The following is a 14891-nucleotide window of genomic DNA, read 5'->3' as shown; positions in this document are numbered from 1 at the left end:
TTTTATTTATTTTTTTTTTTAATTGAAAATGAAAAAATATTCAGTTTACTATTATATAAGACAAAAAAATGGCACAAATCTTCACATTTGAGAAGCTGGAACCATAGTCTTTAGCGTTTTTGTTTGAAAAATTACTTCAACTAAAGCTAAAAATTAGCTGCCTAAAGTCCAATAAATGTTCATTAAATCCAGTGTCAAATGATTAAAAAAAAAAAAATACTGTCACCAAAGGAATTTATTTTTACATTTGCTATTTCTAAAGTGAATTAAATTTCTTGTAATAGTCACAATATTGATAGCGTACAGCGCTACAACCACTCTCACTAACAATCATGTCCTATTTAAATCCCAGTTCAGAATTTTTGATAATTCGGCTTCATTTGCAATTTCACACCATGGTAAGAATTTAATGTAATACAAATAAATATGAACTAATTTAATTTAATTTAATTTTGAAGCATGGAAAAAAAAAAAAGATTGAGGGAAACACTTAAAGTATGTCAAAGAAAATTGGAAATTTAACAGGATTTTAATTGAACAATAATGTGGAAGTTCTTTAACTACTTTGCAATTATAAATTTCCTCCACAGGAAGGCCTTTCATCTTTTAAAAATACATGCAAATCAAAGGTTGTCTGTCCCAATAGGACACTTAATAATGCATCTAAATGAGAAAATTCCACAATTTCCTGTAGTTCATCTTGACAAACAAAGATTAACTTGTAAGCCTGAAACAGACATGGGTCTGCCACTTATTTTACTTTCCTATTTTGGCAGTCTGAGGCATACACAGATTATAAAATGAGGTCTGATCCAGAGATGATAATCTTTTCCACGTTACCAACCCTCGCCTCTGCAGCTCTGTCTTCTCCAGCTGACATCCATAGTAGTGAGGGTCAACGACTAGCAAGTAGCTCCCCTTGTCCCCCGTGCACACCCCTAATATCCCCTTAGAGGAATTGTCCCTGTCCCCTCCCATCATGACTGGAGACCCGTGCTTCTCAAAGTGCTGATGGAGCTCTTCCACTGCAACACGCTCCAGCTCTGCCTCTCCGCCTCTAATATGGACCAACTTACAGGGAACATCATAGAAATAGTCGAGGACCAGGGAGGCTTCAAATGTTCCTATCCACTCCCTGGAGCCGGAGAAGGAGCCTGGCTTGTCTCCCATTGCAACCAAGGCTTGCTGAATTTCTGGGAGGCTCGGTGGGGGTCTGTTTTGGTACTTAGGTGGAGACCAGTTCTGGCAAAGCCAGGAAGCCATTGTCTCAATGGTGCGGTAGCCACATCCCCAGCCTCTGTCATCCTGTCCATCACAGCCATAATGGAAGTATAGATAGTCTCCTTTCACCAGAGTACATTTTGCGGGATCTATAAGTGGATTAGGAAGATCAATGTGGACATTCTTTGATAAGGTCTTGTTTTTCGTCTTTACCCTCCCCTCTTCAGCTCCACTTCCTCCCCAGTCAATCTCTTCAGATCCCGTTGCTACAAAATTCTTATCCATACTTACAATTGCTCTCTACCGAGCACACAATCTCCCATTAAACCAGATGCATTTGAATGAGAACATTTCCTGGCTCTTCCTCACACCGATTATTCCTGCGACGGTCGCCTGGTGTAACTGTAATAACCGTCCCCACGGCGCACTTGCAATAACCCTCGAGTTCCGCCTTGGTCCCGCTGACGGTGATGCCTTCAAGAGCTTTTCGCTCGCTCCGATTGATTCTTGCAAACATAATTTGTTTTTGTTTTTTTCCATTTGGAAGTTTATTTTGGAACATCAGTTAAATCTTTTCTTTACAATTTTTTTTTATATTTGAAAACGAAAAAAACAAAACAATTAAATGTTAGGTCTCTAATTGCAGGGATGGCGCTACTGCAAAGCTGCAGTAATGAGGAGCAGGAAATGAGCACAACGACTTTTTTTTCTTGAATTAACTATTGGCTGTATTTTGTAGTGTGTGTCATATCCTCCGTGAAAGTCGTAGCTTAATATATTGCTGTTTACCTTTCTGAGTAATTCTGGCTTACATTGTTTAAGCTCTGCCCAGTGCCCGACACGTCCCCTCACACCTGGCCGAGACAACGCCAATTAATGAATCGGTCGTTAGCGCTCTTCCGACTCAAAACATGGCCGTCCCGGCGAAATCCACGGGCCTCGTCCCCCTTCTCGCGCTGGTGCTATCTTTGAACGGCGTTCCTTCTGCTGAAAGAGCTCGGGAGGGCGTCGGACTCGAGATGCAATGCGGGGAGGCCAAAGCGAGGATAACCGTAACGCGGCGGTTTTTCGAGGAGAGACGGATTCCGTTCAGACCCGAGCACCTTCGACTCGGAGCAAACTCGGCGCAGGAAGTGTCGTGCGGACCCGGGGGCCACATGTCTGACCGCGCAATGGTCATCTCTGCAGGGCTACAAGAATGTGGGGCTGAGTCCAGTGTAAGAAAAGGGGGAGAAGTCAGCAAGGAAAAGTCAGGGAACTCAAATAATCTTGAGTAGAGAGAGCATATTTACCCCTGTCCTTTTCCCACTGTGACATGTCAAAATGCCCGCCATGACTTCTTCGTGATCGTGCATTAGCCCCATCTGTCTTTGGGCTTTAAGCTTTTTTGGCAATCTCACAAGCATCCAATTAAAAGTGTCGTCTACTGCACACCTGGTAGTCAGGTGTGTTTGGGGAAGCTGAAAACCTGCAAAGGAAAGTAACGAGTTCCTGCGCAAAGCCGGCACTAAGTTCATTGAACACGCATCCTTTCAGTGATAGGACATTGTCAGATAAGAAATTCATTATTTCATCAAAAACAATCAAAACCACAATATGGTGCGCTGAATCTAATGAAATACTTTAAATTTAAATTTATGTTTCACCTTCGTTATTTTCACTATCCAGGTTCATGGCGAGTGGCTTGTGTATTCCAACCAGCTGTTACTGTTTCCTGCTGTGGTTCCCACCTCCTCAGGGAGCGCAATAGTTAGAGGAGCAACTACCGTCATACCTATTGAGTGCCATTATAAGAGGTAAGGCTGATGCCATATCATTGCATGAATCCTCATGTATGTGCCTAGTGCAAACTTTCCTTCATTAAAAGTTTCCTGTTTTGAATGGAGCAAAGTCAAGGGTTGTAATGAGCTGCCACCGGCATCTCGTAATTGTATAACCTGTGCCTTACTTTTGTGTAAGCACAGAAAGCAGACGGTGAATGCAGAACCGTTAACCCCCACCTGGCTACCCATGACATCCACTATCAGTGTCTTTGGTCTCCTGCACTTCTCCCTTCGTACCATGGCAGGTGAAACTATTATCTTACTGAATCTTGCCTGTATCGGTAGACGATTTCTGACTACAGCAGGTGGCAATATTTTTTTCTAATTACTAAGAAATTGGAACTGGAAGAAAAAAAAATGAATCGTCTGCTCTTACACAGATGACTGTACCACTGTACGTAGTTCCTCAGTGTACCAGCAGGGGGAAGCAGTGCTTTTGGAGGCCAGTGTGGAGGCCCCGCTGCACCATCCTCTCACTGTGTATGTGGACTCCTGTGTTGCCACGCTAAAGCCTGACCCTCTCTCCTTGCCAAGCTACAAGTTTATCACCAAGCATGGGTCAGTCTTTCCTTCTGGCTAAAAAAAAATAAGTAGCTCAATAAAAAAAATACTCATTTGTGGATAGTTCAATAGGTGAAACTCACATCACAACGAAAGTTTACTAAATGGCACAGTAACCAATCCACAAATTCAAGATTAACTAAGACTAAATCTATTGAATGGGTCCTCAGCCAGGTCTGGCCATCTTCCAGTGTTTCTGACTAGGTTGGAAACAAAGCTAGGTGGGACTCATAATGTCTAAATTTGATGCAGTTCATGGAGGATGTGTTGCTCCTCCATTACAGATGTCTTATGGACAGTGTGTTGCCGGGGTCTTCATCTAAATTTTTCATCAGGGAGCAAGATAACAGACTGTGCTTCAGTTTCCAAGCCTTCCACTTCAAGCAGGAGGCTGGGGAACAGGTAACACCTTATTGGAAAGTAGCCGGTTAATTACTTTCTGAATGATAATTGTCATAGGAGTCATCATTTTATCACAAGGGGTGCTATTCGTGTCATTCATTGCACTCATTTTATAACTCTTCCTATTGCAGTGTATTGTTTATCCTTTCACAAATGCATTTTGATTGACTATGCCCAAATATATTTATGATATTGCTGAACTGAATACTGGATCAACTGTACTTTTATTAATTTTTCTTTCTTTTCTAGATGTTCATCAGCTGCCACCTTAGGGCCACTCTGAAACAATACTCACATAGCCACCTTTATAAAGCCTGCTTCTTCCATAGGCCCTCATTCAGGTTAGGCTGCCAAACTGTTTGAAATCAGTTCATAATGATTTGGTCTTATACAGTTTTCAGATTTAGCTTAGCTTAACATCCACTGATGTAAATTGTATTTTATTAGCTGGAGTGTGACAGCTGAGGTGCATAATCAGGCTGTTTTCCTGTCATTCAGCTGGCGTGCCACAGATGGGGACAATGCTCTTTGTGAATGCTGTGATTCTGATGACTGCTTAAATCAAATTGGAGAGGGGAATAGTGGCCCCACTGGACACACCACTCAACCAGATACAGGTTCCTAGGCCCTTTACAAACACAATTTTGATGTTATTTTTAACAGTATTGCTGAATGCATTTGATAACAAGACAATAGCAACTTATTTTATGTATACATAGTCTGTGTAATATGTATGTATGTATGTATGTATAATACGTTTGACAGAAAAGAAGCTCGAGGCCGACACAACAGTTGGACCACTTCACACCCTGCAACGTTCCCATTGGACAGGTCGTCTGTCAGTCAATCACCAAAGAGCCTTTTTACAGCTTTACAATTAGGTGGGTACAGGGACTGTTTTAACAAAACCCAGGGCAGTTTAACAATAAAGCATCCAACACACATTGTTTTTCTCATGACTCATTGTGAAAATTGAAATTAGGATTCTACCCCTTCAGAGAAATATGTATAGCTGAAAGCCATGAATAGCATACTATTGCATTGGCTCTACTGATTTGTACTTGGAGACACCTACAAAATGCATTTAAAGCCTCTTCATGTGGGGATTTAATTTTTGATTACTTTGAACCCTGGAGGCTGTTTACAGCAAGTGTTTTACTATAGCCATCACAAAAGCTCCACCATACACCCCCGCTAACAGAAAATGTTGGCAGAAGAGATGAAACTGCCACAATGTAAACTGAGTAATGGACCTGAAAAAACGTATGTAAGGAGGAGACCTATTTTTCTCTGTGATGTGCTCATCAGCTCAGTATCAGTTAAATAATGCTACCTAATTTTGTTTCTGTAAACCACATATACACCTGTGTGTAGTATAACACTTCCATATGTATACCAGCATAGTGAACCAGTGCTGCTCCTTTTTTGACCAAGGATGCTCCCAAACCAAGTCATGCATACTGACCCCAGAAGAAATAAAGATAAAACCGTTTTCACAGTGATAGTTTTATTTTTGTATATTATACTTTAAATATACAACATTAATTGAATTTTAAAATGATATGAAGTTTCTATTATCCATGTACAGAATTGGCTTGTTTGTTTTTTTTTAAGTTACAGCAGCACTTTTAAATGTTTATGAGATGGCGTGATAGAAATCCTATTTATAAATGTGTTTCTCATCTGAGACAGACAAGTATTAGTTTCATCCTGACTGAAGAATGGGTAGTTTTTCATTCAGCCATTAAAATTGGTAGCCATGAAAACAAACCCATGAGGAATTTCTACAAAGAGTTCGAAGAACTACAATGGAACTTAAAATATCTCGGAGGCAACAAGCATACTAGAATAAACAGACATTGGGGTAAGAATGGGACAGCTTCGCAGCCATGCACTCTATGTGCTTTGTGTCCCCTGTCTGCAGCAGAAACACTTGTCTAGTCCCGTGAGAGGAAATATGACAGACCAAATGGGAAACCGGGTAGGTTTCACGCTGAAGTGTCTTATTCCTTGACATCACAACTACAGTCATTCTTGATCTTTATCCCTGAAAAAAAGCCATTGTAATAATATAATTTACAATTGCATTCTGAAGAGGATCTTTCTGGACCTAGAGTATTTTGACCTTTTTCTCATCCAAAATTATTTTCTTTTAAGTGCTCCACAGATCAGCAAAGAACATGTTGTTCTCTTGTACGACAGGAATTTTGTGAATGGAATAGTTGCAACTGAGCAGTTACATTAACTTCTGTGGTGTTAGGCTTTGGTGCATAATGTGGTAAGTTTGTGGTTTGAACAGCTATGTGATTCTAGTTATGTTTAGAAGCCTAAAAATTTACATCTGTGGTTTAAGATTTTGGGACGCTTTGGTTCTGTTTTAATACTGTTGTAAAATTAGCAGTATCTGATCTAGCACAAGAACTGACTGTGTGTCACTTAGACGTAAGTGGGAAATTTGAATAGGTTTCATGGCAAATGTCTCATTGTGCCGTCATGTTTTTGATTATGCTCAACACTTCATAAAATGTATTTATTTGCATATGAATTTCATTGCACATATTTCAAATGGGGTTTTGATACCGTTTCAGATTGTGTGCCTCTATTAAGTTATTGTTCATAGTGTAACAGGCATGTCAAAGCTTTTCCTGCAGATAAGACCAGGTATACCAATTTTAGTTTCAGCCATCCAGTTTCAGTAGTATTGCATTTTGGCTGCTGTGCCTCCCATGAGTGGCCAGTTGAAATGTTTATTAATGGTTTCTAAATCATATTTAAGACATTGGGCATGTTTACCTTCTCCCTAACCTCCATGCGATCAGTTGTATCAGTGTGGTTAATCCTTTCATGTGTTGTATCAAATGTTCTGTGTGTGTGTATGCATGCGTGTGTGTGTGATGCAAGTGTTGATCTTGGCATGGCCCACCAGATAATGTTTGTTTGTTGTTTGATGTCTCCCTTAGTTGGCGCCTCTCAACATAGAAGAGAAACATTCCAAAACCAAGGTCTTAGATTGCTGAGGGTCCATGCTTTATTATTGGTCACACAAAGTGATTCCAGTTGGCAGTTAGTTGGATAATCCTTGCTAGTGAATATGACTGTGAGATATTTGAACCCTTCCACTGCCAACGGGATGCAACCTGGATTGTTTTTTATAAACATAATGAGGAGATGATGTCAATTAATGTATCCGGTACATGGCACAATGTTGACACAGAATTAATCTGCATAAAACTGACAACACATTTAATTTGTTTTCCCTACAACATCGCCTCTTGCAACAGAATATGTTAGGCAGTCACACCACTTTATCAAGGTTTGGGAAAGATTGGTTAAATATTGAAAAAGTCAAATGTGACTTGAAGCATGAGACCGCTGTTTATTAAAATTTAACCAAAACAGGATCTTTGCCTAACCTTAACCTAAGTACTTCTGTTACCTAAATCTAACAACAGGGTGACCCCCCTATCAAAGTGTCAAAGTCCTGGGTTTGTATGTCTACCATCCACCCAGTCATATTTCTACTACTTCTGTGCAGTATGCATACGTAACACTTCACTCAAGAAAATCCAAGGAGGCAATTATGTTTCCTTCTTTACATGTTTGGGAAAACAAATTGGTTGTATAAAAATCTCATTTCTAGGAGACAGCGTTCAAAAAAATCATACCATTTTTCACACACAGCACTTGAGTTGTCCCAATCATTGCAACTGAGAGCACTGACCTCCATCAGGATTGTCTGTCATCCAGGTTATGGTATATCTAGAAGTGTAAAGTTAAAGGCAACTGGACTTGCTAAGGTTCTTGAAGGCGTTTCACTTCTCGTCCAAAAGGCATTTCCAGGTCTGACCGTTTCCATGTAGGTTGTCCGTTCACCTGGCTGTGCCATGTTACAAGGTCGTTCTGACATTCTGATCTCTGTTCCCAGACAGTTTAAGACCCATTTGCACCTTGCCTCATGTGACTGTAAAAACTTTCACCTGGTCCCAGCATACTGTTTTGCTGGTATTAGGGTCACTCACCTCTCAGATGTTTGCTTGGCTGCACTAGCATGAGGTCTTGTTTTAAGAGGGGTCTACAGTGTCCCTTTTCTAGACAGAAGTCCCAACAATTTTGTTGAACAGCTGAGTGTCTGAGACCAGGTTACCTGACACACTCCTACAAGAAACACAAGAATTCTAAATACTCAAATGGAGGGGGTTGACATGTGGCAGACCTGTAACAGGAAGTGACAGGATTTGTATTAATGAGTGGTCCTAATTTAAAAAAAAAAAAAAAAAAAATACTGAATTGATAACATGGCTACAAAACGAAACCTGGATTGTCAGTTTTATTAGTCAGTTGTGCTGCCAGAATAGATTAGTGCAGTGAGAGATAACTTACCTAATGGCAAGAATGTTCCTTTGTAGTGCAGCCAGGCAGTTGTGTGGAGCTGATCCAGTAAGAAAAAAAAAAACATGGTCGATTAGATAAGAAAGCAAGTGGCGCACATGGTGAATCCAAAAAGTGAAGTTACAGTGGAATATAAAGTATTTCTTTTTTTCCTTTGGTGCAAATGGAGAAAGGTAAATGAGAGCAAGGCACAAGGGAGATGTTTAGCTTAGAATAATGCTCTAGTGTTTTTCTCCATTTACTCTGGCTGTAAAAATCGGAAAGCACATATATGCTGGAGTAATCAGATTATCACTTAATGTTAGACAATAGGACAATTGTCTACTGTCTTTTTTTTTTTCTTGAACATTAAAGTGTAAGAAACCAATCCAGCAAACTAAGAGTTAAAATCAATGTGTGCACATCTAAGGGCTCTTTCAATTTATATTCATATCGCCATAGTACAGAATATGAATGTAGGTGAAAGGTTGAGTTAGGACGTAAAACATGCAGTCTCAAGAAGTACAGGGCATACAGTCAGGGAAATAGCAGACAGGACAGCCAAATGGGTGTGTGTGGGGTGCGATGTGGTGCGGTGGGGGGGGGGCTCATGAAGTGGAAATGACAAGTGATGAGAGAAGAACAGAAGGTGTGATGCCAGGGGCAGCTAGGCCAGAAAAAATACCACACAAGGCAGTTTGGCAACAGGAAGAATACCAGACCAGGAGAAAAAAACCTGATGGTACAGCCAAAGAATTGCTCACTGGGCCGAGTAGGGAAATATCTGAAGACCTAAGACATAAGGGACATATTCTTGTGTCTTGGCAAAGGTGAAAAAGGGGGAGCAGGGTCAGAGAGAGGATGTGATATTTTTGGTATTTAAGGGCTAAATTTTACAGTATATAAGGCAGGTATGGTTAAGTCTTTTTCAAGAGCAGTGCTTTGTAAATGAACCAGAAAGGCAAGGATGTTGAGTGTCAGCCTTGGGTTGAGTTCTTTGAAGTAAGAATTGATTGTATTCTAGCCATATAATGGGGATTATTTAAAACAAGATGCCAGAAATATTTGATTAATGAAATATTTGGCTGAGTAGAAAACAGAAGTATTCTCAGTTTTGAGAGAAAGTGTTGGAAACCGCTGGACAAGGAATTGGTTTAATAGTCTTAGTCTTTCTCCTTCTGTGGCCCTATGCATGGTAATGTCGGTCAGTCGATCCACTGCTTTGATTCAGACTGAAATATCTCAGCTACTGTATAGATTGCAATGAAATTTTGTTTAGGATGAAACCCACCAATTTTGGTTAATTCCTGACTTTTTCTCTAGTGCTCTAGTGCCACCAGCAGATGGACTTTTTTTAGTGAAATGTCTTGACAAGCATAGGTTGGATTGCCATGAAATTTGGGACAGATGTCAACTGAGCCCAGGAGATGAATAAAATATTGCTCTAGCACCACAATCGGGTCAACATTTTAATTTGTTGAATTCTTTGGTTTATGACTGCAAAACTAATGACATTCCCATAAGCCTGAGGTGTACATACTGTTAACTGATAATCAGCAAAAGTTAACATGCTAACATCCCAAACTAAAGTGGTGAACATGGCAACTTATACCCTCTAAACATCAGCATGTTGGCATTTTCATTGTGCACATGTTATCATTTTGGCAGTATCATGTAGCTTGTTTTGATACTACTTGACGGCACGTGAGCACACATTGTAGGTACTGGGACGGACCCTCAGTCTTGTTAACCCAATTTTAGCCAGGGAAGTTGAAATAACTCTCTTTACATTCTTCAGGAATAGTTGTAAGAGAAGTGGTCTATACAGTTACACACCTGTTGTCTTTTTTTGGCACCACAGTGTTGTTGGCCAGCAAGCAGCTCAACTACAGTATTAAGGTAGTTAAATACTTAACTCATAGGCTATATGAAAGCCTGTGGTCAGGGAGAAACTCCACTTATGAGGTTCCTGTCCTGGAATGCTCTCCACACTTGGGGCCATCACCATGGGATCACATAAGTTCAATGGAGTGATAAGATTCTTGTCACTGTGGAAGCCTGTAAGCTGAGACAATAACTTCCGACCTCGTCAGTGGCTACTGTCTCGGCTCCTGCCTTGGCTCCTGTGTTGCTTACAGCCGGTCACCTCATTCTTTTATGTCAGCTTCCTGTCTTGTGTCGCGCCAGAGGAGTAGACCTAGGTGGCTGCGAGCCCAAAACCTGGAGAGTTAAAAGCACAAACACAAAAACACACACTCCAACGTAACAGCTGTGCACTTTCACGATAAAGCCTCTCCCTCATAAGGTTCTTTGTATCACCCATGGCGTTCTTTGTTTATTAACAAGTGTGGTACAGGGGAAGTGCTTTTGGTTTCATCCTCAACTTTACATCACCCCTCCTCTTTTAAGTCATCTTAAATTCAATAACTGTGTCCCAGTCCAACCAAGGAGTCACTGTGACTGGACTCCCCTGCCCCCGCACTCCCCACACATCCCTCACCTCCCGCCCCAATCCCCTGCCCTGGTCGTGAAGCATGGCTCGCAGCACGTACCTTGTCTCCCTCTCCTCTCTCTGTCATGTTGGCTCAGACATAAGCAAACAGCCCTTTGAGCAAACAGTGCAACAATCTGTCAACGTTGTCTTTAGCTTAGTACTGCTTTAACTATGTAGAATTAAAGCTGACTCATATCACAGGGAGTATAAGTATTTATATGCAAACCTAGAAAAGACTGTCTAGAAAATGACCCTCACTTACGAGGGTCTTAGGTAGAATATTTAAGGCATGTTTAAATGTCTAAAAAACCGTGGAATCAATTTATATTGAATGCTTATTAGTCCTCCACTTAAGGCATCGCATTTTTGGGAAGGGACACAAGGTAAAAATCCAGAAACATTATTAGAGACTCGTTCTTGGCTCTTAGTTACAAGATAATTTATTAATGTAAATAATCAAACAGATCTATTAATCGGTCCTTTTATTGTTGATGGTGAAATTAGCCACAATATAATGTTGTTAATCATTTCTTTTTGCAATTCAGATATTTTCAGTAATTGTCTATATTTCACATTCCAGCCCTTTTCTTGGTGTGTGCCCTTGTGTACACATTAGTGTGTGCATGCTGTACATGCACTTTACGTAGACTTATGAAATAGTAAGAATGCTAACGTGTATGCGTGATAGCTTATATCAGTGTTTCCAAGTATTTGTCTCATAGAAGCTATGTGTATCGCTTGACATTGCATGTTGGCCCCTGATAATACATATGCAAACATACTTTTACTTCCTGTCTGATGGAAAAGCCTCCTGTAGCCCTTGGAAGACGACCCCATGTCTGTGACACACAGAGGAGACTTCCAGGAAATTTCAATATATTTCCTTTACTCTGGCTCCAAAGGGGCTGTCAAGGGTCAGGATGAGGACATGGGACATAAAGCACGCCTGTGCAGAGAATAGAATTGCTTTATGACATCTATTAACACATCTGCACTGAACTGACGAGTAGTCCTAATTGGATATTTAGAATTAACATAATATTACATGACATTGTTGTTGTTTTTTTTTTAAATGGAATTATATTTAACATCCTTAAGTCTAATAAAAATGCAATGTTGTACACTGAATCTGTAATGCCACCCTTGTTTAATTGTATCACATGAAAGCCACATTGTGAGGAAACTCCAACGTATACATGGACAGACTCCTTGAAATAGCCTGCATATTCCTGTAGCAGATACTTTGCTTTGATGATAAGTCACTGTTACTCCATGTACCTGGGTCGGGATCAGTGTCATTTCCTCATATCTAGTTAACTGGAAGGTTTTTTTTAAGTTTTTTTTAACTGGAAGTAGTATTCCACAAGAGGGGGTGGGGACTTTTTGAGTTAATTGTAATTAGTTGTATTTCCAGTATATATCCAATTTATCACCTCCACCACTTTGGTTATGTTCTCACCCGTGTCTGTTTGTTGGTTGATGTATTTGTCAGCAGGATTACGCAAAAAGCATTGAGCTGATTTGCAGCAAACTTGGTGGAGGGATGTGGCTGGGGCCAGGGAAGAAACCATTAAATTTCGGTGAAGATCTGGTTTATGAAGCGGATCCAGGAATTTTTTTCATCGCTTTCCTTACCAATGAGAGATAGGGCATTTTTCGCCTGGGGGGCGGTATGTGCTCTACTGAGTGCCCGTCTGATTTTGGATATGAGTCTGCCAGTAGGATTGTTTATCACATACCGTATGTTATCTCAGAATTTCTACAGAGGAAGCACATTTATCTTCAGTAATAGAAATATAAAGAGAGGTGACCGATGAAAGTGAAAACCAACATTAAATGTGATTAGATTGTCCAAGTTTCTGAACTCAACTGGAGGGATGGAATACCAGATATTCCCTCATTTGGTGTTTTGATGATGGTGGTGGGGATCACTAACATGTCACTCCAAAGTGTCCCATACGTATTCAGTGACTGCAAAAACCACAGCATATGAATCCCATCATTTTCATACTCATCGAACTGTTCAGTGAACCCTCGTGCCCTGGATAAATGCATCTGGATTCATTTACTGTAAGATTCTCCAGTCCTTTATTCAGGTTTTCCCTTTAATTTGTCACCTGTATTTATATAAAGTCAGCATATCACTCACCATATATAACTTCTCTGTAAGATCAAGTTTAGCCAGCTCCTCTTCTACAGTCCACAACACAAATGATGAAAATAATAGAAAATGAACAAACAGCAAGAAAAAATTCCAACCAAAGTAAACTCACCTCTTCATGAATGGAGTTTGCGGAATGGTTCAGACTAATCTTATGTCTTCAACTGATGTGTACTATATTGTGAGAACAATTTCAATTGAAATAAATGCCCAGTAAAATAATCAGAACATACCACATACGAGAGGCCCCCTCGGACTTCTTAGGTGGCGCACAACAAAAATGAAATGGTCTATTACTGTTGCTATCCATTTACTCATCATATCCATGATTAATTTGTGCCTTTTCCGTGACTTCCGTCTTCACGTCCCACTGTCAACAAGTACTAACAACTTTTTTTGTCTAACAAGGTTGGATGATGCCTGTAGGAATGAGCTGAAGCATTTAGGAGTCCCCCTGGCCGACCGTCCCAATGCTCCTCTGGCTCCCTTTTTTCAAACACCTGTGATTTATCTTCTGGAGCTGCACACCAATTGATAAATGTTTGTTTTCTTTCCATAGCTACGCCTTTGTATGAGGATACTGGCTGATTGTTCAAATTGGAAATAAATTAAATGATCAGTCTGTCAGTTTTTATTTCAGTGGCAATCTGTGATTCCCCACTCCCTCATCCCTATTTGGTAGTTTAACATTTGTTTTTTCCCCTTTAATCACAACATACAATACTATCTTCTGTGTAATAAACTAACGTTTCTTGTCCTTAACAAAATAATGTTTCGACGACCTTGACACACAACGCCTTGCTGCAGACATTCAGAGGGAGGCTTTGGATGATCACATGCTGCAAGCATTTGAGGATGTGTCTCAGTGTGGGAGAGGCAGCAGCGGGGGTGTTTACCTGTGTTATACCTGTGAGTCGTGGACTGTACTGTCTACTAGCCGGTCTGGCCAAGAGGCATCTCAGCAGTTACAGGATGCACACGATACTACAACTAACATAAACGCCCGAATCGATCTGCACAGGTTCTGTGAATAAACAAATTTTATCTCATAGTTTTGTTTCAGGTGGTTGAAGAGTTCAAGAAAAATGTATGTCGAACGTTGATTTGTATGTCTCCTCATTGGACTCGTGGTCAGTAATGGCAGTCGTGGCATATGAGAGTGTCAGTTATAGTTTTGTATTAAAAACGTTATGATTTCGACAATCAGGACTAAATGAGTCATTTGATATTTATCATCAACAATTACACCATCCGTTTTTTTTGTTAATGTACTACTGCAATGACCGTCTCTGAAAATCATCCGAACAATGGATGGGAAGTCTCCGCGCGGCTTTTTTTGAGACATTATTTACCTTTTAGGCCAAATGTTTTATAAACAGGGATAGCCTATTATTTGGATAACAATGAAAGAAAACATCGTTGCCTTAAGGGAGGAGGTAGCCCCGTTTAGATTGTCATCGCAGAAACAATGCGACTTTATTTTCAAAGTCATCAATAAAAAATCAAACAGGACAAGTTTTTAGAAACACCTACCGGATAAGTGCAAGAGATCCTCAGAAGAGCTTCGTTTCCAATTAATGGGCAATAGACGGACCTATGGGAGAAACCGCGAGGACCCAGTGAAGGTCTATGCAGATACCGCTATGGAGTTTCCCAGTGAGTAATGGACGTCCTTCGTGACTTTTTTTTCTCTGTACACTGGCTTTAGTCGTTAGTCTATTTTCACGCTTTGCGCAAAGGGGGACTACATGCAGGGGTTGATGTTTAATCGCTCACCGTGGTGCGTAAAAGGCGCGTCCACGTCCTTGCGGGCTATCGCGTTATCGCTATATCCTTAGGGGAGGTAAATAAAAGGTTTTGC

General features: G+C 40.4%; 2 protein-coding genes and 1 long non-coding RNA gene across 6 annotated transcripts; 1 reads left to right on the top strand and 2 right to left on the bottom strand.

The window, feature by feature from the left end:
• Nucleotides 1-76: 76 nt before the first annotated feature.
• ufsp1 (UFM1-specific peptidase 1 (non-functional)) lies at nt 77-2939 on the bottom strand. Of its 2 annotated transcripts, none has more exons than XM_040141240.1 (2): nt 2868-2939; nt 77-1370 (listed from the first exon to the last, which is right to left on the bottom strand). In XM_040141240.1, the coding sequence occupies exons 1-2, from the start codon at nt 2893-2895 to the stop codon at nt 757-759; spliced, it is 642 nt and encodes a 213-aa protein (XP_039997174.1). In that variant the 5' UTR covers nt 2896-2939; the 3' UTR covers nt 77-756. The 2 variants fall into 2 exon arrangements, with proteins under 2 accessions (XP_039997174.1, XP_039997175.1); XM_040141241.1 differs by lacking the exon at nt 2868-2939 and adding an exon at nt 2514-2656.
• Nucleotides 1666-13730, top strand: LOC120797510 (zona pellucida sperm-binding protein 3-like). 3 transcript variants are annotated; one of them, XM_040141237.1, is made up of 9 exons: nt 1668-2438; nt 2890-3017; nt 3186-3289; nt 3425-3602; nt 3890-4007; nt 4257-4348; nt 4506-4624; nt 4773-4888; nt 13439-13730. In XM_040141237.1, exons 1-8 carry the CDS (start codon nt 2133-2135, stop codon nt 4886-4888), a joined length of 1161 nt encoding a protein of 386 aa, XP_039997171.1. In that variant the 5' UTR covers nt 1668-2132; the 3' UTR covers nt 13439-13730. The 3 variants fall into 3 exon arrangements, with proteins under 3 accessions (XP_039997173.1, XP_039997171.1, XP_039997172.1); XM_040141238.1 differs by lacking the exon at nt 13439-13730 and adding an exon at nt 6968-6985; XM_040141239.1 differs by lacking the exon at nt 13439-13730 and having other exon boundaries at nt 1666-2438; nt 3941-4007; nt 4773-5455.
• LOC120797515 lies at nt 5586-14706 on the bottom strand. The gene is made up of 3 exons (XR_005708533.1): nt 14564-14706; nt 8388-10595; nt 5586-8220 (listed from the first exon to the last, which is right to left on the bottom strand). It is a non-coding gene; the product is annotated as an uncharacterized LOC120797515 (long non-coding RNA).
• Between the last annotated feature and the right edge of the window lie 185 nt (nt 14707-14891).

Source organism: Xiphias gladius, chromosome 12, assembly GCF_016859285.1.
Source record: "Xiphias gladius isolate SHS-SW01 ecotype Sanya breed wild chromosome 12, ASM1685928v1, whole genome shotgun sequence".
NCBI lineage: Eukaryota > Metazoa > Chordata > Actinopteri > Istiophoriformes > Xiphiidae > Xiphias > Xiphias gladius.
This window is presented reverse-complemented; position numbering and strand designations above follow the sequence as displayed.